At 45.6% G+C, this 23,546-nt stretch overlaps 1 protein-coding gene across 1 annotated transcript; it reads right to left on the bottom strand.

The window, feature by feature from the left end:
* Positions 1 to 18,159: 18,159 nt before the first annotated feature.
* KCNF1 (potassium voltage-gated channel modifier subfamily F member 1) lies at positions 18,160 to 19,990 on the bottom strand. The gene has a single exon (XM_064146455.1). It carries the CDS (start codon positions 19,988 to 19,990, stop codon positions 18,527 to 18,529), a length of 1,464 nt encoding a protein of 487 aa, XP_064002525.1. The 3' UTR covers positions 18,160 to 18,526.
* Positions 19,991 to 23,546: the final 3,556 nt, after the last annotated feature.

Raw genomic sequence — 23,546 nt, forward strand, 5'->3', positions numbered from 1 at the left:
ACTCATTTGTGAAAATACAGGCACATTTTTTCTTTATATCAAAGACAGAGAAGTTGCACTTTTCTTTAAGGGAAAGCAATAACAATCATATCTAACTCTAGAGCCTCTATTACAAGAAGGATGTGGAGATGCTGGAGTGTGTCCAGAGAAGGGACAGGAGGATGCTCAGAGGGCTGCAGCAGCTCTGCTGTGAGCACAGACTGAAGGAGTTGGGGCTGTGCAGTCTGGAGAAGAGGAGGCTCCAAGGTGACCTTCTTGTGGCCTTCCAGTATCTGAAGGGGGCCTACAGAAAAGCTGGGGAGGGACTTTCTAGGCTATCAGGGAGTGACAGGACTTGGGGCAATGGAGCAAAGCTGGAGGTGGGGAGACTGAGAGTGGAGGTGAGGAGGAAGTTGTTGAGCATGAGAGTGGTGAGAGGCTGGAATGGGTTGCCCAGGGAGGTGGTTGAGGCCCCATGGCTGGAGGTGTTTAAGGCCAGGCTGTGTGAGGCTGTGTGCAGCCTGCTCTAGGGTAGGGTGTCCCTGCCTATGGCAGGGGGTTTGGAACTGGATGATCTTTGTGGTCCCTTTCAGCCCTGACTGATTCTGTGATTCTATGATTTTTGATTAGTCATACAAAGGTGACAGCATTCATACATATGGGCACACACACACACCTATGCTGTTCCAGATGGATTTGTCTTTAGCAAATGACTGATAGAGCTGAAAGTACTAAAGAGGCTTTCATCATACTGAATAAAAGGAAACTGGAAAAGGGAGCTTTGTGTGAAGACAGAACGGCATAAAGTAGAAAAGCTTTCTCATCCCCTTCCCTTTTGCCTCTCTCTTCTGTAGTGTTTCTGTCTGTACTGCTTTTTATTCCTCTGCTCCCTATTACCCTTCTAAACCTTGGACTACTCCCACCTATTCTGCTGCTTTGCTTTCATGCTCACTAGCAATATGTCCTTTCATGTTCCCATCAAGCCTGGCCAAGTGGCAATTGCTTGCTCTCTCAAGCACATTAACTTTTCTCATTGTCATTAGCTGCAAAGGCACAACTGTGCTGGCTCTTCAAGGTGGTTTGGTTTAGATGGGATTTTTTTCAGGGTGATAAATCAGATTAACTTGTTCTTCAGTCACTGCACTGCAGCTCTGATGTTTCTGTTCTTCCCAGTAACATGTCAATCATGGTATCTTTCCTGCAGTATAACAGCATGCCAGGCAGTCTGATGGAGGATTAAGTTCATGGCATTTTAGTACCTCACTGCTACCAAGTGTTAATGTTGTTTTGACAGCAGTAAAGTCTGTGTCTGTCACTCCATCTGTAATAAACAGGAGATGAAGTCACACTATTTCTATGCAGGGGCACAGCAAGGACTAGGGAACATGATGCTAAGCACATGTGTGGCACTAAGCATCACAGAACTTGTACAGGGTTAACCCTCCAGGGGGAGTGACCTTGAACCTGACCCTAGGTCTTGACCTCTCCCCAGGGGTGGGTTTGAACACTACCAGGTGATGGTTAGCCCACTCCCCCTTCCTGTCTAAAGATCCATAAAAGCAGGGGGCACTTCCTGCTCTCTCTCTCTCTGCACTCCCTGCTTACCAGCATCACCATCCTGTTCCTGGTTCTTACCAAGTGGCCATCACCCACAAGGCAGGCAAAGCCCTTACCATCAAAAATCTGGTTGTATTTACACATTTTGTATTTCTGTTCCCTTCCCTATACCTTTGTAACTTTCCTACCTCAGAGACCTTTTTAATTTATTGTCAAACTTTTCTTCTTTTTAACTTTCAAATCAGAGTGAGATTATTTATTTGGGTGTGCTTACCTTTTCCTCTCCCTACATCTAACTCCTTTCTTTTGGGAAAGAAGGGGGAAAAGGGAAGTGGACTCAATAAAATTGTTATTGGTTCTATCAAATATATTTGAGCCCCTGGTTATTTAAATTAGAACCAAGACAATACACCATCACTTCAGCTTCATGTGATTCATCTTTTATCCTAACATGAGAATGCATTAAAAGGAATAAGTGTTAGTAAACATTTTACTGCTGAATTTCAAACATGGATTTATTTCAATAATGAACATGCAAGTGCATTTTGATAGGTTGCTGGGTTGTGTGGGTGGCTCTAAGTTTGGTTTTATTCAGATGATTGCTTGAAATCACATGATTTAGTTATTTTGTCTCTAGCAAGAATACTGAACTCAGTCATAGAATCATAGAACCAGTCAGGGTTGGAAGGGACCACAAGGATCAGCCACTTCCAACCCCCCTGCCATGCCCAGGGACACCCTACCCTAGAGCAGGCTGCACATAGCCTCACACAGCCTGGCCTGAAACACCTCCAGCCATGGGGCCTCAACCACCTCCCTGGGCAACCCATTCCAGCCTCTCACCACTCTCATGCTCAACAACTTCCTCCTCACCTCCACTCTCAATCTCCCCACCTCCAGCTTTGCTCCATTCCCCCAAGTCCTGTTACTCCCTGGCACCCTCAAAAGTCCCTCCCCAGCTTTTCTGTAGGCCCCCTTCAGATACTGGAAGGCCACAATGAGGTCACCTTGGAGCCTCCTTATTGTGGCTAAATTTTATCATCAGCAATACCAAGAGATCTTCACCCCTGTTGAAATCACAGAACAACATCAGAAGTGTTTTGCAGAGTTTTGTTTCATTGGTTTAAATATGCATGAGAAGCTTCCCAGAGAATGCCTGGCTAGATAAACAAGAAATTAATTCAGAATAATGAAATTAAAAAGATCATTAAGAAAAAAAAATACTTAGAATTAGACAATCTTTAGGTACAGTAAAAGGGTAAAACAAGGTGCTGAATTAGTTTATGGAAGTAGCATTCATGATTTGCAACCCAGGAGTCCACATGGCAGCTAGATAGCTTTGAAGACTGTAAGAATAAAACATTAATGATTTCTGAAGGGCCGCATCTCGTCTCATCATCTCTGGTCTCATTGGGATGAGATTGAACAAGGTCAAGTGCAGGGTTCTACACTTTGGCCACAACAACCCCAAGCAGCATTACAGGCAGGGGACAGAGTGGATGAGAGCAGCCAGGAAGAAAGGGACCTGGGGGTACTGGTAGATAGTAGCTGAAGATGAGCCATCAGTGTACACAGGTGGGCAGGAGAGCCAATGGCATCCTGGCTTGGATCAGGAACAATGTGGCCAGCAGGACAAGGGAGGTTATTCTGCCCCTGGACTCAGCACTGGTAAGGCCACACCTTGAGTGCTGTGTCCAGTTCTGGGCTCCTCCATTCAAGAGAGATGTTGAGGTGCTGGAAGGTGTCCAGAGGAGGGTGATGAAGCTGGTGAGGGCTGGAGCACAGCCCTGTGAGGAGAGGCTGAGGGAGCTGGGGGTGTGCATCCTGCAGAAGAGGAGACTCAGGGCAGACCTCATTGCTGTCTACAACTCCCTGAAGGGAGGCTGTAGCCAGGTGGGGTTGGTCTCTTCTGCCAGGCAAGCAGCAACAAGAGGGCAGAGTGTTGAGCTGTGCCAGTGGAAGTCTAGGATGGATGTTAGGAGGAAGTTCTTGCTAGAGAGAGTGATTGGCATTGGAATGGGCTGCCCAGGGAGGTGGTGGAGTTGCTGTGCCTGCAGGTGTTCAAGCAAAGCCTGGATGAGGCACTTAGTGCCATGGTCTGGTTGATTGGGCAGGGCTGGGTGCTAGGTTGGAGTGGATGATCTTGGAGGTCTCTTCCAACCGGGTTGATTCTATGCTATTCTTCTATGAAACTGCAGCAGAGCCCCACAGCAGCCTGACCCTGCCTAGTAGGAGAGTTCTGAAGGGTCTGAGCTGGGCTCTTCACTGCAGTGCACAGCAGGACAGTGAGAGGCAGGGGTGATAAATGGAAAGAATATATTCCAGCTGGACATAAGGAAAGAAATTTCAGCAAGGCTGTCCAGGCACTGCTTGTGCAGTTTCTATCCCTGAAGGGCTCAAAACCCAACTGGATAAAGCCCTGAGCAGTCTGGTTAGATCTCACAGATGCTCCTGACTGGAGCAGGTTGGACCAGGGGTGCTGGAGGTCCATCCCACAGAGCCTGATTCTGTGATTCTACTTCAGTTTGCATAGTAGTTTGCTAGGACTTCTACAGCAGATCATTGCTCCAAAGATGAATGTCTTTTATGACAGAGTCCCAGAATGTTAGGGGCTGGAAGGGACCTGGGAAGATCACCTGCTCCAACCCCCTGCCAGAGCAGGATCACCTTTTTCATTAACAGCCCTGTTTCCTTTTCATCTTTTCTTTAATCCCACTCCTCCCCCATCTCCATTCTTTTCCTCTCCATCTCCCTCCTTTCAGCACCACCTGCCTTTTTCCACCATATTTGCCCCTTTCCCTCCACTCTCCTGTATTTTTCCCCTTTTCCCCCCAAACCCAGAGCACCTGGGTGCTGTTGGAGCCTCCTCCACCCCAGGTGTTACCACTTTGCCCTTGTTACCCACTCCCCTTTATAATCAGCTCCAGAAAAGGCAGAAGCCCCAAGCTTGCCCAACTGGGTAGAGGGATCCTCCTCCTGTTCATCGCTGGTGAGTCCCCATGGTGTACACTGGGTGATTGGGAGTGGGTCAAAGGCTGGGGGGCCTGGTGGCCCCCCAGTTATTCAGGGTAGACAGCTGATGGTTGTTGTGACATCACCCATGGGTGCTGGCTGGGCCTCCCTACTTAGGCTGAGCTGCTGTATGATTAGTTGCTTCTTTCTGCTCTCTGATGATGAGTTGAAGTATTTGGTGGAACTGGAAGCTCCTGACTAAGTAGTATTGTGTTGTAGAATTGTTTTGGTTGGAAAAGCTCTCCAAGATCATCAAGCCCAACCTTCATGTCAATACCACTTTGGCTATTGGTTGGTTTCTTATCAAACCAGCCAGGTTAGATGAGACCTCCAAGATCTTCCACTCCAACCTAGCACCCATCCCTGTCTGATTAACTAGACTATGGCACTTAGTGACTCATCCAGGCTTTGCATGGACATCTCCAGGGACAGTGACTCCACCACATCCCTGGGCTGTCCCTTGGTATGGGGCATTAGAAAGCAAATGGATTTGTTAGACAGCCACTTGGGGAGCGAAGGGAGGCAGCCAGAGACAGAGAGGGCAACTCTATTGTCTGTACTTATGTTCTTGGTATACATCTCAGCAATCCTGTGAGTGCAGTAGACATCACCCTTGTTTCCTTTTCACAGCCTATAATCTAATTTCTCTCACTAAAACGTCCCAGCTAGGCTCAAACTAGCACAGGTTGTTTCTGCTCCAGCTCCAGAATGCATGGCCCATTTCTGATTAGTATCTTATTTCCAGCTGACACAGCTAGCACATGTCCTATTTTGACGTGTAAGGTCAGGAGCAGATGTTGGGTATATTAGCTTGATTGTGGTACAGGATTTACAGGCATGGCTCCAGCAGCCAGATCCAGGCACCCCTTGATCTAACAGAGAAGCCTGAAACATCATGCCATCATGTCTGTGCCACAGACCCTAGTATCACCTCTCAGGCATCTTGATTTGTATGTGACAGCCTGGGGGGGTTCTACACCAAGCAGCATTGGAGAAACTTGTTCTATGACTCTTCTGTAAAAGAATCTTAGAACCAATCAGGTTGGAAGAGACCTCCAAGATCATCCACTCTGACCTAGCACCCAGCCCTGGTCAATCTGCTACACCATGGCACTAAGTGCCAGGCTTTGCTTGAACATCTCCAGGAACAGGGACTTCACCACCTCCCTGGGCAGCCCATTCCAATGCCAGTCACTCTCTCTGACAACAACTTCCTCCTAACATCCAGCCTAGACCTGCCCTGCCACAACTTGAGACTGTGTCCCCTTCTTCTGTTGCTGGTTGCCTGGTGGAAGACCAACCCCACCTGGCTACAGCCTCCCTTCAGGTAATTGTAGACAGCAGTGAGGTCACCCCTGAGCCTCTTTATGTCTGGGTTTTTCATTTGAGGTTGCTTAGGAGTCTAGCACCCCATGAGATGCCCTACATCTGCCAACAGCACTTAGGGCAAATACATACCCGCTCTGTCAGGCCAGAAGGGACTCTCAGGTACAACTGATGCTGACATTTGAGTGACTGACTTCTCAGTGATCATGTTTTGGAACACTGTGCAGCCAAGAGTCCAGATGGCAACGTCTACCCATCCAAAATGAATTACTTCTGTGGTAGGATTGGTCCTTGTGGTTAAATTATACCTTTGTGTTGAGTGTGCTACACTTCTGCTTTCTGCTCTGACAATATCTCACCTACCTGAAGCCTCCATGCTATGCTGGTATGTGATCTAAAACATTCCTTGAACAAACTGAAAAGGGAGGGGTAGGGAAATGAAAGAAAAGGGGGAAAAGTTAAACTACTTTTATTTTAAGGCAGATTTTTCAGACCTTAATTCATTCCTGCAGCACTTACCATGACAATAGTTGAGTCTCTAAAATCACACATGATGGTACACCTCCTCTCCACACTGCTACTTAGTAACACTGCAGCAGCCATCACATACCACCTTGTGTGGGAATTGTTCTGTTTCAGTTGCTCATCTCAACTCCTAAACATCTTTCACCCTCTCACCATCACATATCCCAGCTCTCATTCTGTAAGCATGAAAAGCCTGCATGCAAACCTTGCATTCAGATGTGATCAAATGGATGATGATTAAATAAGACCAATTTACCACACTTTGGTTTCTCGCTTTGCCTTTATCAGTTTTCACCCCAAAAAATCATTTACTTTGATTCATGGTTGCATTTGTGTCGCAGCCTCTGCCAGCAACAAGGGGAGGTTTTTTTCCAGCTCATTGATAAACACTTGGTTACCACAGCAAGACAGTGAAAAGCCTTAAAGTGATTGAAAAACTCTAAACTCATCCTTTCATCTAAGGCCAGGAGGATGCTCAGGGGGCTGGAGCAGCTCTGCTAAGAGGACAGAATGAAAGAGTTGGGGCTGTGCAGGCTGCAGAAGAGGAGGCTCCCAGGTGAACTTCTTGTGGCCTTCCAGGATCTGAAGGGGGCTACAAAAAAGCTGGGGAGGGACTTTTCTCTGTCTCTGGCTGCCTGCCTTCTCTCCCTAACCTGCTGTCTAATCCATTTGCTTTCTAATCCCCCATGCCAATAGGCTGCCCAGGGAGGTGGTGGAGTCACCATCTCTGGAGGTGTTCAAGCAAAGCCTGGGTGAGGCACTTAGTGCCATGGTCTAGTTGATTGGACAGGGCTGGGCGCTAGGTTGGAGTGGATGAGCTTGGAGGTCTCTTCCAATCTGGTTGATTCTATGAAATGGCCTCTTGCTACCACAGGACTGATGTACAGACAGATCCTTCATGTTTTATGGCAGCTGCCCTTAGTACAGAGCAATTGATGTAACAGTGAATTAGGTCAAAATTTGGGACTTCTGATGAGTTTGTTGTACTCCACTTAAAAGTTCAGACTGCACAAGAATCAGCAGTGTTGGACTCTTTGCCATGGTGTTCAAAACCCACTATTTTAGTCTACAAAATATGCCTATATGGATGAGCAATCTAAGACCATAAACATCAGAAGGAAACATACCAGCAGATTAGTTCCCTGTCCCCCACCACTTTTTCATCACTATAATCTCATTTACTCTGGACAGTAAGAAATGTAGAGGAATCCAGCTAGCTTGCCTTGGTTTCCCTTGGTGGATAGGGCAGAGCTGCTTATGACCTGCTGAAGTGTTCTAACCTGTGTGGGGATTTCAGCAAACAGCCAGTTTACTGACAAACAGTTGCAACTTCTTTAGTCATGTTGAATGAGAGAGCTGGGGTTGTTTAGCCTAGAGAAGAGGAGGCTCAGGGGTGACCATTGCTGTCTACAATTACCTGAAGGGAGGCTGTAGCCAGGTAGGGGGTGGCTTCTCCCAGGCAACTAGTAATAGAACAAGGGGACACAGTCTCAAGCTGTGCTGGGGAAAGTATAGGCTGGATGTTAGGAGGAAGTTGTTGGCAGAGAGAGTGATTGGCATTGGAATGGGCTGCCCAGGGAGGTGGTGGAGTTGCTGTCCCTGGAGGTGTTCAAGAAAAGCCTGGATGAGGCACTCGGTGCCATGGTCTGGTTGACTGGATAGGGCTGGGTGCTAGGTCAGAGTGGATGATCTTGGAGGTCTCTTCCAACCTGGTTGATTCTATGACTCTATGAATAAGACTTCATGATTTTCTTTCCCAAACTCCTGGAAGTTGAGGGCCATGAGCTCTTTAGGGAGGTACAAGTTATTATATGGCAGACTTAGCACAGCCAAGTGTTACTGGTATGTGGGAATGCAAAGTGAAGAAGGATAATAACAGGCAGATGCTGACCTTGGTTCCCACCAGCTGCTGGCTATCTATCTCAGGATAGATAACAGACACCTTGTTAATGAGGAAAACAAGGCATGGTTTATGCTGATGGAGTGGGTTGTCCTTGACTATGCTACCGTGTAGGTGTGTACTTTGTGCCCTGGGGACATATATTGAGAGCTGAAATGATCAATAAACATCTCTGGCATAATTCACATTGAATCATCTGGAGTCCCTGATCACGTTCCCATGGCAAGAGAAACAGATTTTGCCAACACTGGTACATGCATGGGCACCTGCAAGTTTCAGTCATAGAGTCATAGGCCCAAACATCACAGTGAAGCTGTCTATAACCCTGTGATTAAAGCATACTGCTCAAAATAAAAACCCAAATGAAAATCCTTTGTCATCCCTTGGATGTAGCTGAGGGAAGGATGTTGTTGTCTCCTAGGCTGGTCTACTCATCTCTTAAAATGGCTCTTGTACTTGGAGCCTTATAGAATTTGGGCAATGGTGGTTTTCTGTAGAGGGATTAGGAATGGAGAGATCTCTTCAGACACAACCATTTGCCACCCACTTCTCACTGCAAACTCACGCTCAGAGGGCATCCAGATGAGTGGAGGGAAGAAGAAAGATTTGGGTGCCTTACCGCCTGCCCTTGGATAGCTGAGCCAAGTACAGCTCCAGCAGCTCATTTAGACTCTCTCAGCTAGCTCCTGGCTGCTCACTGAGGATTTTTATACTCTCTTTCCAAATTGGGAACAGTTTGCAGTCATTTTGTGCAGACAAGTCCTGTCAGATATGGCAGTTGCTCACTTTAACATATTCTCAGGTTGCTCGGGTCTCATGTGAATAGTTTTGATGTGAGGTGGACAACAACAACTCCAGTATGCAAAGATGAAGCCCAGCTGGCAGCTGATGCTAACTCCTCCAGCCAAAGCAGTACAAATGTGCCCTGTGTGAGTCACAGCAGGGATGATGTGATACAGCAGCAATTAATTTGCTCCTAAGGCAAATGGGTGCAAATGGTAAAGGCTTTTGCAAATGGAATTTACTGTTCCAATGCAAACAACTAACTGGCAAACAATAACCACTCCAGCCTGAAAGCTCAGCCAGCAATAGGTTGACATTTGTGCTGCAGAGAGTTTACAGATTCCCCACGAGTTGGATAGGAGCTGTGTTTTGCAGCAACAATTGATTTATTACTGTGACAACCAATAGAAATAGAAGGACCTGCTGGCATGCAAGGGCATGATTTGTTCCTCTGCAAACAAGCAAGAGGTGTCCAGCTGGCCAGTGGCCATTTCCAAGTGAAAGCCCAGGGAAGGCTAAAGGCTTTATCTCCTCTCTGCTTGAGTTTTGCCTGTTAAATAAAGGAATTAGTTATTTTTTCCTATTCTACCAAAACACACTTGCATTTAGTAATGTTTCCATAAAGTGAGTTACTCAGGGGTTTGCAAAGGTTAGGCTTCCTTCTAGATGTTTCTCATCTCAAGCAATAGGACAGCTCTTTATCTGTTATTCATGAACAAAAAAACATTCTCATTTATATTGCAGCAGCCTCTGTAGGGACCAATCAAGGTCCCATTGTGCCGATGCCTGATTGGTGACATAGAGCAGAAAATTGTTGGTGCCTGCTTGGATGCAGTTCAGAAACATCCAATTTTTTTCCCATGTAAGGTTTAACATGAGCACATTCTGATCAGCAAAGCACATAAGCACATGTTTAAAGCAGTCTCTCTCCAGCATAATATTCCAGAGTGTTTCAGTTCTCTCAAAGAGAAGGGAATTTGAACACATGCAAAAATGCTCAGCTAAATCAGACTGGGCTGCTGCACACAGACAGGGCATCTTTGGAGCACTCCACATATAAGAGTTTTCTTTCAATGCATAGAAGAGTTTTGGAAGGTAGTCGGACAACAGGTCCAGATGAAATCCTGAGCCACAGTGTCTTCTCTCCTAGGTATGTTCTAAGCCTGCCCCAGTGAACTTACAAAGTGCAGAGAGATGTGACTCATGGGCATGCACACTATCAGTGGTATGAGCAGCCAGAGAGATGAATCATTCCCGCCTTTGAAACTGAAGTATACTGAAATTGAGGTATAAAAAATGAAGCTGAATGGAAAGAAAAATATGCCAGTGACAATAGCTGTCAGATCATGGAGTAATCTTGATGGAACAAAGGGAGAGTATTGGAATGGGCTGCCCAGGGAGGTGGTGGAGTCACCATTCCTGGAAGTGTTCAAAAAAGAAGACTAGATGAGGCACTTAGTGCCATGGTCTAGTTGACTGGCTAGGGCTGGGTGATAAGCTGGACTGGATGATCTTGGAGGTCTCTTCCAGTCTGGTTGATTCTAAGTAACCAAATAGGGTTATAGTATTTCATAGTGGTCAATATGGTATAGACTAAGACACAAGAGTCACCTCCTCACTAGTTAATTATGGACAAGCTGGGACTTCAGAGATATAAGAAGTTAAAACCAATATATAGTGATGATGCAAATAAGGCAAATCATATTTGTGGTGTGTCATTTTTCACTGTGAAAATAAACCCCCAAATTGACCAGCAGCTAGCTACAACTAGTTTAGATTCTGGGTGCTGTGTAAAATTGCTGTGTCTTACTACACTAATAAGCCTAGAAAGCATTTACTTTGTAAAGCTGCTAACTGTATATTGCAGTAGAAATGTTGTTTGAGATCAGTGGAGCGCATGGTAGTGATAAAGAATTTCCTTGTAATGTTGTTGTTACAGTTGAAGCTGCAGTTCATCTTCTGTGCAGTAAAGCAGGCTGAGGCTGCCAGATTTGCTAAAGCTTCCCTTTCCAGTGTGGAGCAATTTGCTGTCTTCATCCAGAGATTGCTTGCCTGAGTTTCCATCACTTTGTGAGCGCTCATGCAGGACTTGTGAGCTCTAGCACAGACTCAGAGGAATGCAGATCATGTTTGTCTCTAAAGATGTTTAACTGCTGCAGAGTGTGCAGGTGACTTCCTTATAGAACATGGGACCACAGCACATGCTTAAAGCAAGAAACAGAGAGCTAGGGTCAACCTATGAGTGCCTCATTTTCACTGAAATCAACAGTGCTGAACTGAAAACAACAGTGTTTTGAACAACATAGCTTTGTCTTTCTTTCCATTCTGAGATTTTTGGGTTTAAAGATTCCTCTGTGTAGATACCTTTCAAGATTTCCCATCCTTTCTGCTTCTACTGTGTATTTTTAACTGACCAGGATGCTTTACAGTACTTGACACTCTGGAAACTATTCCAGACTCACCTTAAATGGGAAGACAAAAAGCAGCTTTAAGACACTGGCAGCTTTTTCATTTATATATTAAAGCAATAAGAAAAGAAACTATTAAATGGTACAGCTTCTCCTGGAGCCCTCAGACCTTTCTGTCATATTCATTTTCCTCTTAAGACTTACTTGAGCCTGCTTTGTGTATTAGCCTGGCTCACTTGGCTGCATCATTTAACCTCAACACTCCAAAGGAAGGCAAAGTTCTCGCTGAATTCAATCCTAATATGGTTCATTTCAGGGAGATAAACCAATTTGAGGTTTAGTGGGATGCATACATCTGGAGCAAGTAAATTTAATATACATTGCCCTGAGCTGACTTTCACACTAGTATTATGTTGCTGCAAGTCTTGGTGAAGTTCAACTTACACCAGGTAGTGCAGAATTTATTCCTCACATCATGAGGGGTAGTTTCTCAAAAAGGGCAAGTGCCTCACAAAAGCCATTATGAGAAGTGTGGCCAGCAGGTGGAGGGAGGTGATTCTCCTGCTCTGCTGATACCACACCTGGAGTACTACTTCCAGTTCTGGAGCCCCTAATACAAGAGGGATGTGGAAATGCTGGAGCATGTCCAGAGAAGGGCCAGGAGGATGATCAGAGGGCTGCAGCAGCTCTGCTATGAGAACATACTGAGAGTTGGGGCTGTTCAGTCTGGAGAAGAGAAGGCTCCCAGGTGACCTTCTTGTGGCCTTCAAGTATCTGAAGGGGGCTCTAACAAAGAGCTGCTTATTGTTCTTTCATCCAGTCTCAAGTGTTTGAGTAGTTCTGTGAAAAAAATCAGTATAGATGGAGAGAATATTTGATACTGGAAACTACATGGTCTTGGTTTCTTCTCTTAAGCATTTTCACTAGGTAGAATCAAATAGCACATTAAGGGGGGAAACATGCCTTAAAGGGTGACTGGAACATAGTTTTGGTTTCTTCTCTTAAGCATTTTCATTAGGTAGAATCAAATAGCACATTAGCGGGGGGAAGATGACTCAAAGGTTTACTGGAATGATGTCAGCTTCAGGTGCAAAAAAACACCTTAGCGATGAGTGGCCTTAGCACAATCAGGGACAGATGGGCTGTGATGCACAGTCCTCAGCTCTCCTTCTGTTTGATAGGAGCTGGCTTTGCCTCCACATATTCACATTCACTTCAACATAAGCACAGACCAGAGAGGACACTTCAATTAACCCTGTGTGGCAGGTGCCATACGTGCAAGCTAGAGGCAGTGCTCTTGCACATGAGACAGCAGACAATAGTGGCATTCTAGTATTTTTCCCTATTTGGGGTTTCTTTTAATTGCCTTTGATTCATATATATATATGGCAGTCCAGCAATAAAAACCTAGCTGCAGATGGCTGTTTCTGCCTGAAGCTGCCTCAGAAAGCAAGGTGGCTGTGACACGCCAGTCAGAGCACGGCATGAATTGATGTGTTATACCCCTATCACTTTCCTGAGACTAATGTTGGGTGTCACTAACTGCTGCAGCCAACTCCCACACTTCTATAAGCAGTTTTCACTCTGTTAAGTTCTACTCTTTAAGGTGTCCAGGAAAGTAGAAGCAAGCTTCATTTTACCTGCAGTCTCAGCACCTGCTACCAATCTACTCTTGGTTGCATTATTAAACTAAGGTTCTGGAATAAGATTCTACTGGCAGCTATTAGATGTCAAACATGGATTAATCCTAAATTTACATCTGAAGCTGATGTTACTTGGGAACTAAAGGTTGACCCCTACAAGTTTTAACTCTGTGTGTGGCAGGCTGTATTAAAGACTCAATGTTTTTCAGAAGCATCCAGGGCTGGCTGCACAGGGCCGATGTGCTACAGGATAACAACTCAAGAGAATTATTTGGCCTGCTCACTGTGCTCTGAAATTTCCTTCACAGTGATCTAAGGAGCTTCTACATGAGAAAGGATATCAAAGACAATTATAGTAGCTCCCTTTTTCTTTCCATAATTCTTCTCAATGGGTACTAAATTCTCTTTCCCTAGCTCCCGGTGTCTTAGCGGAAAGGTAACGCATTTACTTTGTACAACTTGGAGGTCCAAGTATAATTCTTTAGGCAGCAGAGGTGTCAGGGAAGATCCATGCAGTTTATGCATCTTTTTGTGCACAGAGGCCAATGGGATGAGATTTAACAAGGCCAAGTGCAGGGTTCTGCACTTTGGCCACAACAACCCCAAGCAGCGCTACAGGTTGAGGACTGAGTGGCTGAGAGCAGCCAGGAGGAAAGGGACCTGGAGATGCTGGTAGAGAGTAGCTGAAGATGAGCCAGCAGTGTGCCCAGGTGGCCAAGAGAGCCAATGGCATCCTGGCCTGCATCAGGAACAGTGTGGCCAGTAGGACATGGGAGGTTATTCTGCCCCTGTACTCAGCACTGGTCAGACCACACCTTGAGTACTGTGTCCAGTTCTGGGCCCCTCAATTCAAGAGAGATGTTGAAGTGCTGGAACATGTCCAGATGAGGGCAACAAAGCTGCTGAGGGGCCTGGAACACAAAGCCTATGAGGAGAGGTTGAGGGATCTGGGGTTGTTTATCCTGGAGAAGAGGAGGCTCAGGGCTGACCTCATTGCTGTCTACAACTACCTGAAAGGACATTGTAGCCAGGTAGGGGGTGGCCTCTTCTCCCAGGCACCCAGCAATAGAACAAGGGGACACAGTCTCAAGCTGTGCCGGGGGAAGTATAGGCTGGATGTTAGGAGGAAGTTCTTCACAGAGAGAGTGATTGGCATTGGAATGGGCTGCCCAGGGAGGTGGTGGAGGCACCGTCCCCGGAGGTCTTCAAGAGAAGACTGGATGAGGCACTTGGTGCCGTGGTCTAGTTGACTGGATGGGGCTGGGTGCTAGGTTGGAGTGGATGATCTTGGAGGTCTCTTCCAACCTGGTTGATTCTATGGACATTTTCAGGCTGTTTCAACCTTGGTACACAGGTGAAGGATATTAAATACTAGGGCCAAGGGCTCCTCCAAGAGACAGCTGTGTTACAGAGGTTCCCACGTGCTCTAGAAACAGGAGGCTCAGTTCTGTTACTGATGCTATTTGTGTGAGTCTGCAGTGCCTTGCATTCACTAATTTAGTTATCCAAGTGTCAAAAAATTGCTCAGATAAAGTTTGACATGGGGATGTTGCTGGTGGCTTGGGTGGATGCAGCCTGTGTCAACTTCACCCAGAGCATAGGAACAAGACCTGCACCAAGTACAGTTTCCCCTTGGAAAAGAACAAAGCTTGTCCTAACTTTGGACTTGAAAAAAATCATGTGTCTAACAGCGGGAGACCCTGACTCATCCAAAGCCTTTGGATAGTGTTGCTTCCCCTCTGCAAAGGGACTGCACTAACACTCCCCTCCCACCTCCAAGCCTTACAGTCTTTTAAGTCCTTCTATTTTATTAGATTAATTTGCAGCAAAGTAAAAGCTCTGCTGGGTTGTGCAGAGCATTACAAAAATCCTGAAGACAAATACCCTCTACCTCACCCCATCCTTTAAAGGGCAGAGTCTTCTCCATACCCAGCTTCAAAGCCTGTGGGTTTTATGGTAGTTCCTTGGTCTAGTCAGGTTGTCTTCCCAGGGGACCTAGAAAGCCTCTTGCTTTCTATCACCCAAGTTGTAGCTATGTAAGTCTGCCCTGCTCCACTCCAGTCCTGCCACCTGTGCAGGCTGCAAGCCTGCCCTGTCCCTCCATCACTGCCCACGTTCCCCCTTGTTCCCACAGCACAGGCAACACAAACAGGTAGGAATCCATCCTGCTTTATCCCAGTCTCTTAACATAAAACTCATGGCACCACATCAAATAAATACAGTCCTTAGTGCAGCAAACTACTCGGAGCCTGCCTTGGGACCGGCATGGGCTGGAGCATCACCAATACTGTCCAGGGAGGTGGTGGAGTCACCGTCCCTGGGGCACTTTAAGGCAAGGTTGGACATGGCACTTGGTGCCATGGTCTAGCCTTGAGCTCTGTGGTAAAGGGTTGGACTTGATGATCTGTGAGGTCTCTTCCAACCCTGATGATACTATGATACTATGATACTATGACATTTTCCATATTGGCATACCATAGGTAGACCCCAGTGCTCCAAGGCATAAGGCACTGGAGAAATTAGCCCATGAAATTATTTCTGATCAAAGAGGCTTATTTTTTTACTCAATGCCATGTTAAATAAATTGCAAGTCACAGCAGCGAGGATTGAGTACTCATGGGGATAGTCATGGTCCTAAGCATTTGTGGAATGCTTTCCTCACTCAGAAGAGCATTTGGGCTAACTTAACTCATTTTCAGGCACCCCCTGCATGTCACGAGGGATGTCAGGAACATTTAATATCCCTGCTAATAAATAAGACATACAACTGCTCCATTACTTTTCCTTATCCTTCACCCTCTGCATCCCACCTGAGTTGACTTTTGATGGCTTAAGTTCCTATTTGTGTCCTTGAAGTCCTTAGCAGTGATAGGGGGATTATCCTGTTTCTTTGAGAGCCAGCTGTGGTCCTCACTGGGCAGACAAGGGAAGCAGAGCTGAGACTGGTGGCAAGCAAGAAACAAGACTCAGCAGACAAGGATTGAAAGAGCAGGTCTAGAAACTGAGATCAGGAATGCAGAGGTGAGGATGGAGATGAAGGGATGCTTGGGCTGAGGAGGTCATTTGGATGGGCTATTTGCCATAGGTAGAAGACAATTTGGTACAAAAACCGGTGGAAGGTTTCTAAAACAGAAAGGTTTAAAGGTTGGTTTGAATTATCTCACTTGATAAAGGTGTCTAAAGCAGGAGATGGTAACATGGTTTCAGAAGAGAGCAGTAGGTCTGGCACAAGGCTGGACGCTACCAAGTGGATGTCCCTGGAAGTCAGCATCTCAAGGTGTAAGGGGTAATACTGGGAAAGGGCCTTAGCCTGAGAGAGCCAGGAGTTGTTTTTTGTATCAGAAAACCCACAGAGCATATTTCTGGGGAGAGGCTGCCAACCTCCGCACACCTGCCCAGCCCCTACACACCATCACTGCTCCTTGCTCCCAGCAGGACAGCAGTCTTCTCACTGGCTGACAGACACCCCTTTTCCAGGGTCCAGGAGAAAACAAGGTGCCAGGAGAGAGCACAGAGGTCACCCACAATCCCTGTTTGTCTGCAGTCATTGCTTATGTGGAGTGGATGCCACAGCCCTGTCACTTGCCTGCCTCCCAGGGAAAAAAGTCCCAATGATCTGCATGGGGATCTTGGGCACAAAGTGTCCAGGGATAGGTCCAGGCTCACGCTGCTGTGTTTCCTCTGGGTGAAAGGCTGCTCAGCACAAAAAAGAACAAATAAGGACAGCTAGTCTAGTCTTCTAATCATTTGCTATCCTACTTTAAACGTAGGTAAATACATCTGTGTGCCAGTTCTCCCTGCCCCTTTGAGCTGGTGTAACTCCTAGTTTCAATGGATATTTCCAATAGAGACCAGACCCACATACTGCAATCACTACGTGAGTCAAATCAGTGCTCACATAGATGGCACCTGATTTGAAAAGCATAGCAGCTACATATTGGTGTTGCTTGATGGCCTGATTAATTAATAAGATATCAATTAGAGCTTATGAGCTCTGTAAAATAACATTTACAAAACCATGCAGTTATTGTAGGGGTGGGATGTGCTTTCTGAAATAAAACAACCAGCAATAGAAGAAGGGGACAGAGTCTCAAGCTGTGCTAGGGAAAGTATAGGCTGGATGTTAGGAGGAAGTTCTTCACAGAGAGGGTAATTGGCATTGGAATGGGCTGCCCAGGGAGGAGGTGGAGTCACCATGCCTGGAGCTGTTCAAGAAAAGACTGGATGAGGCACTAAGTGCCATGGTCTAGTTGACTGGATAGGGCTGGGTAGTATTTTGGACTGGATGATCTTGGAGGTCTCTTCCAACCTGGTTGATTCTATGACTCTAATATGTTCATTCAGATATATATTTTGGCTATAAATCAATTGGAGATGACACTATTCTTCCTGAAACTTTCTCCACACCTACAAAGAGTTAAAGTAGCTTATTTGGAAGTACTCAGCTAAACTCCCCTAAAAAACTTCTCTTGCTTCAATCACAAACAAAAAAAAATACTATGAGTCAACTTACAGCTTTTATCCTCAAAGATCCTCGCATACAGAAACGGCTCTGGCCAGCCTGATCTAGGGTAAGGTGTCCCTGCCCATGGCAGGGGGCTTGGAACTAGATGATCCTTGTAGTCCCTTCCAACCCTGACTGATTCTATGATCCTATAAATCATTATGTTGTAATTAAATGCTAGAACAAACGCTTTTTTTAACTTGCTCCTTTAAATATATTGATTCTTTTCTTTGCCTTTGCCTAAAAAAAAACCCAGCTCAATGCCCCACTGAAATGTATCACTTTTTGGGAAAGAGGAACAGAGACCTGCCCAAAACATTGAGCCCAAATCCCATTTTACGGCAACGAAGCCATTCATTGACTCTAATACTCTGCAGTTTCAGTAGCTCTAGGGTGAAACTGCTCAGAATGTTTTTACTGTAAACCTGAATCTAATATGAATGAGAGTCTGCTTTAATTTTTTTTTTTTAGGAGCAGTTCTCCTAGCTGTAAAGGCATTGAAGACAGCCTGGAGGACACAAACTGTGTGATGCTGTGCTTTATTGTCACAGGTACAGAGTTGTGACGTGGCAATGCTGCACATTCAAATCATCAAACCTTTACCCATCAGGAAGGACTTTTCAGCCTCCAGAATAGTTACAAATGGTTTCTGTCAGAACACACTTATTATAAGCAGTCTGATCTCAATGGAATCCTATTATTTTATTTTGAGTAATAGCAGCAAAGTCTTACCCAACTCTTCATGGAGATACCATGGGGTTAACATATATTCACGTTGGAAAAGCAAAGCAGAGCTCCCTCCCAACTTTTACAGATCCCTCCAGTCTTTTCCACAGTCAACTGTCAGCTTGTCCCAGTCAATAGCTTAGCACTGACAACAGCTCACAGTTTATTTGCAGCTTTGAAGCCTGGTCCTATAGTGTTTCTCTTCTGACAGGAGATGAATAAAGGTGTCACTGTGGGAGACCTTCAGCCGGCTGCTATAAAAAGGAGCCTCCTTGCCTTCCCTTGCAAGATCCTCTAGTTCATTCTTGCAGTCTGTGGCTTTCCCATCAGCTGAGTTTAGCTCCATCAGCTCCAGTTCATGCTTGGCAGCTGTTTCTAAAACTCTCTGCTTGTTATAGTATCTGACAAAGTTGTTAATGATGGGATGGATAGGAAGGGCAATCGCTATCACTCCACAAAGAAAACTGATGGCAGCATTCAGTTTTCCTAGTGTTGTTTTAGGGTATATATCTCCATATCCAACTGTGGTCATGGTAATGATTGCCCACCAAAATGACTGTGGGATGCTTTTAAATAAAGTTTCGGGGTGACTCTGCTCCATGGTATAACCCAGGGCAGAAAAGACAAAGATTCCAACAGCTAAATACATGAGGAGCAGCCCAAGCTCCTTAAAGCTGCGTTTCAGGGCATATGTTAGAGTCTGGAGGCCTGAGGAGTGCCGTGCAAGCTTGAAAATCCTGGCGATCCTCATGATGCGCAGCGCCTGGACAGCTTGCTGGACATTGCTCAGCTCCATGAGCTTGGCTCCCAAGTGGGTCAAAGTCAGGCTGACATAGAAGGGAAGTATGGCTAGCACATCTACAATGTTCATGAAAGACAAGACAAAGTGGAGTTTGTTGGGAGAGGAGATTAGCCTTAGCACATACTCCATGGTAAACCAGACTATGCAGGCTGTCTCTATGTTGTCCAGAGTCGGGTGCTCCATACGGTTCCCCTCTGCATCTACAATCTGCAGGTCTGGGATGGTCCCGACACACATCACAATGGAGGAGATCAAAATAAACAGGAAGGACAGAACAGCAATCACTCGAGCTGGGTAAGACGATTCTGGTTTCTCCAGAAATTTCCAGATGTATTTTTGGCACCTTTTCCCACGGCTTTCTGAGGCATCTACTCCCAAGTCATCCAGAATCAGTTGCACTCTTCGGGCTATTTCTTCCAGTTCCTCCTTTTTTTCACTTAGATGAGTTTTGCAGCAGTCATCCAAAAATTTTAGATCCACTTTCCAAAATTCCATTTCGTTCTTGAAACATATGGGGCATATTCCTTTCTTCATGTGAATTTCCCCAAAGTAGTATACGTCAACAATGCATCTGAAAGCATCTGGATCTCGGTCAAAGTAAAACTCTCTTTTTCCAGGATCGTAGTCATCACAGAGCGAGAATATACTATCATATCCCCCTGACAAGCAGTTGAGCAGCTCTGCCAGTCGTGTTTCTGGATACTGATTCAGGTTATCTCCATAAAACACCTGCCTTACCCCACCAACATTGACTACAATCACTGTTTCTTCATTTTTTTCTGCTCCATCACTGTCCACATCTGGAAAACTCGAGTCACCTGCCATTTCAATTGTATTCGCTTTTATTTGACTTCTAGCCTGTTGCTTGGTTTCAAAGCTTTGTAGTTTTTAATTCCTCATGAAAGCAAACCAGCACCAAGTCAGCTCGACTACAAACGTTTACCTAACTGCCCCGTAGTTGTGATGGGAAAGGTTATGGAAATAAACCTGCGGTCAGGAAAGCCTTGCGAGGTATGCAACAAGCTGCAGGGAAAAGACAAGTCATCAGCTGCTGTGCCTGCAAGCTGGCTCTTAGAAAGCTCAAATCCAGCAGATTTGAAAGAGAAGAAGCCATTTAAGAAAACTCACCCCGCTGTTCAGTGGTTGAGAGTCTTTTCGGGTCCCATGCTCTCTCTGCAAGTGCTATTCATTCACAGGTTGGAGGTCACGGCTGAGAGGTAAATCCTGCGCTGTGATTAACGCAACGTGCAGTGAGTGACAGCTCTCAGAGAGACAATCGGCAGGGTGAGCCCACAGAAAACTGTTGCGGTTTCTCTCTTCGATTCCACAGACCTCCCTAGAAAGCCGCTACTGAATTTTGGGTTGCTCTCCCATTTTCTTTCTACTTTAAGGTCTTCCAGAGTTTATTCGCTGACTCTTACACGCCGTCAGCCGGTGCAGGCGTGCAGAGGAGAAACTTGAGCTTGTTTTCCCCTTGCTGTTTCCCAACACAATAGGGAGCGCAGGCTGCGAGGAGTCCTTTCCAAACTCTACCCTCTTCTGGTGAAACCCAGCAGAGCACTAACCTCGCAGAAAACGCAGCTCAGCTATTTATACGCCTGCCTAGCTCTACCAAGCCGCGTTTCTACGCCGCTGTGGGTGTATTTTAAGATCAGGTTTTGAGATCGAATATAAAACATGATCGTGCAGAAAGTCATCCAGAGCTGCAGAAACACCTCAAACATTTTTCTTCTGATGGCAGAAGCCAAAGGAAAAACACTGTGTTTTGGAATACATGGTATAAATCCTGCTCTCAGCAAGGCTCGAGCAAGTCTCGAATAACTCTCTGTCGGGACACTGAGTTACTGTAGATTTGAACTGGTGTCAGTGAGAATCAAGCAGAGACCACAAAGTTTGCATTGCACCACTCTGTACACACAAGATTGCATTGCCTCCACTCTGTACACACTTCCCTGGGATCTCTGTCCTTAGTTTTAGTCATTAGTTTCTGATCTGTTATCAACTGACACCGATCAGGGTGTGAGTAATTTACATCTATGATGATTTCTCAGTGAATGCTACTGACTAGCAGTAGTGTTTTGTAGTGCACCCAGCAAGTCACAAGTAGAAACAGAAAAACAAGCATTGCTTTTTAAATTGTTTTCCTTCAAATTCCAGAGTTTGATGGACATTTGTTCCCTGGACTCCCACAGGCAGAAAGACCTATCACCCTGCTCTTGAATTCTTAAGTCTGATCTGATTATGCAGTCCATTTTAGTGGGTCCTGAGGGCTCTGATCCAGCAAAACCCACAGTTAATAAGATGACAGTTACATCCTGGGCTGCATCATAAGAAGTGTGCTAGCAGATCAAAGAAGGTGATTCTGTCACTCTATGCTCTGATGATGCCTCACCTGGAGTACTGTGTCCAGGTCTGAGGCTCTCAACAAAAGAAGGATATGGACCTGATAGAGAGAGCCCAGGGGAGGACCACAAAAGTGATCACAAGACTTGAGTATCTCTCCTACAAAGAAAGGCTAAGAGAGTTGAAGTTGTTCATCCTATATTCAGAATTAACCAGGTTGGAAAAGACCTCTGAGATCATTGAGTCCAACCTATCATCTAACACCTTCTAATTAACTAAACCATGGCACTAAGTGTCTTATTCAGTCTCCTTTTAAATACCTTCACCATCTCTGCAGGCAGCTCATTCCAATGGCAAATCACTCTTGCTGTGAAGAAGTCTTCCTAACATCCAACCTAAACCTGCCCTGGCACAGTCTGAGACTGTCTCCTCTTGTTCTGTCACCGGGTGTATGGGAGAAGAGACCAACCCCCACCTGCCTACAACCTCCTTTCAGGTAGTTGTAGACTGAAGAAGAGGAGGCTTGACAAAAACTTAAGGGGCCTTGTTAAGAGGTTGTGCACTGGATGTCATGTTGGCATGGAGTATGGCACTTAGTGCCATGGTCTAGTTGATTGGACAGGGCTGGGTGCTAGGTTGGACTGGATGATCTTGGAGGTCTCTTCCAACCTGTTTTATTCTGTGATTCTATGTGCAGGGCCTCACATATCTTATAAATATCCCTTGGAGGTAGCGCTTGAGAGTGCACAAGCCATGAGTTAAAATCACTGATCCAGCTCCTTCCCAGACCTTCCAATGACCTTCCTTGTCCCTGAGTTCTTGCATGACTGAGAAGAGTGAAAATGTGAGAGGGAAGAAGAGAGTTTGTAATAGAGGAATATCTGCATGAAATCTGTGAAGTAGAGGAAGGCAAACTTGTCTCTTTGTCTGTCACACACACACACACACAAATTTCTGATGCAAAAACTAAAGTCAAGGGAAGTGGAGTTTTACTGCTCTGTTATGGTCACCCAGGGACTGAAATAACATCATCATTCAGCCTCACAGGGACAAAAAAGCCATGGAAGAACCACAGCTTCGTAATCTTCAAATGCCACTTGCAGTTTTAAGTGCAGAACAATACACAAGACAAGAAACCATAACCACAGGGGCTGGTTATTTTATTCAAGTGACAGAGTCAAGAAAAGGGTATTTATTAGTCTGCACCTGAGTCACACTGTTAATCTCTAGAGGCCAGTGCCACCTTCATGTGTTCCTGAGGTTACTGCATAGTGTGGGTGCAATACAAAATGTGCTTTGAATTTTTTTTCCAGGTACATATGAGTTTACTGAGAGTTGAAAACTTCTTGAGACAAGAGAAATACCTTGGAGATGTGGAAAAATCCTAAGTTTCATAGGCTAGGTAATAAATATTTACCCATCTGGGACTTTCTTGTCCACTGTCACAAATGGTATATCTTTACTTCAGTAGACTAGATTTTAAGATCTCAATAGCAAAGACATATTTGCAGAGGAGAGAATGTGAAATAGAACACCAGTTACTAGTTCTTGCAAAACTAAACTGGGGTCTGGGAAAGCTGTGTTTAAAATGTTGTCAGGCTGCTTAAACAAATTCTTCAGGTTTAAAACCTTAGATTTAACCATCTCAGTCACTTCCTGTCTTTGATCAACAATTCATTCCAGTGACCTTCTGGCTTTTTTCCAGGTGAAGATAAGAATCATAGAATCATAAAATCAACCAGGTTGGAAGAGACCTCCAAGATCATCCACTCCAACCTAGCACCCAGCCCTAGCCAGTCAACTAGACCATGGCACTAAGTGCCCCATCCAGGCTTGGCTTGAACTCCTCCAGGGATGGCAACTCCACCACCTCCCTGGGCAGCCCATTCCAATGCCAATCACTCTCTCTAGCAAGAACTTCCTCCTAACATCCAGTCTAGACCTCCCCCAGCACAACTTGAGACTCTGTCCTCTTCTTCTGTTGCTGCTTGCCTGCCAGAGGAGACCAACCCCACCTGGCTACAGCCTCCCTTCAGGG

This window comes from Pogoniulus pusillus, chromosome 7, assembly GCF_015220805.1.
Source record: "Pogoniulus pusillus isolate bPogPus1 chromosome 7, bPogPus1.pri, whole genome shotgun sequence".
NCBI lineage: Eukaryota > Metazoa > Chordata > Aves > Piciformes > Lybiidae > Pogoniulus > Pogoniulus pusillus.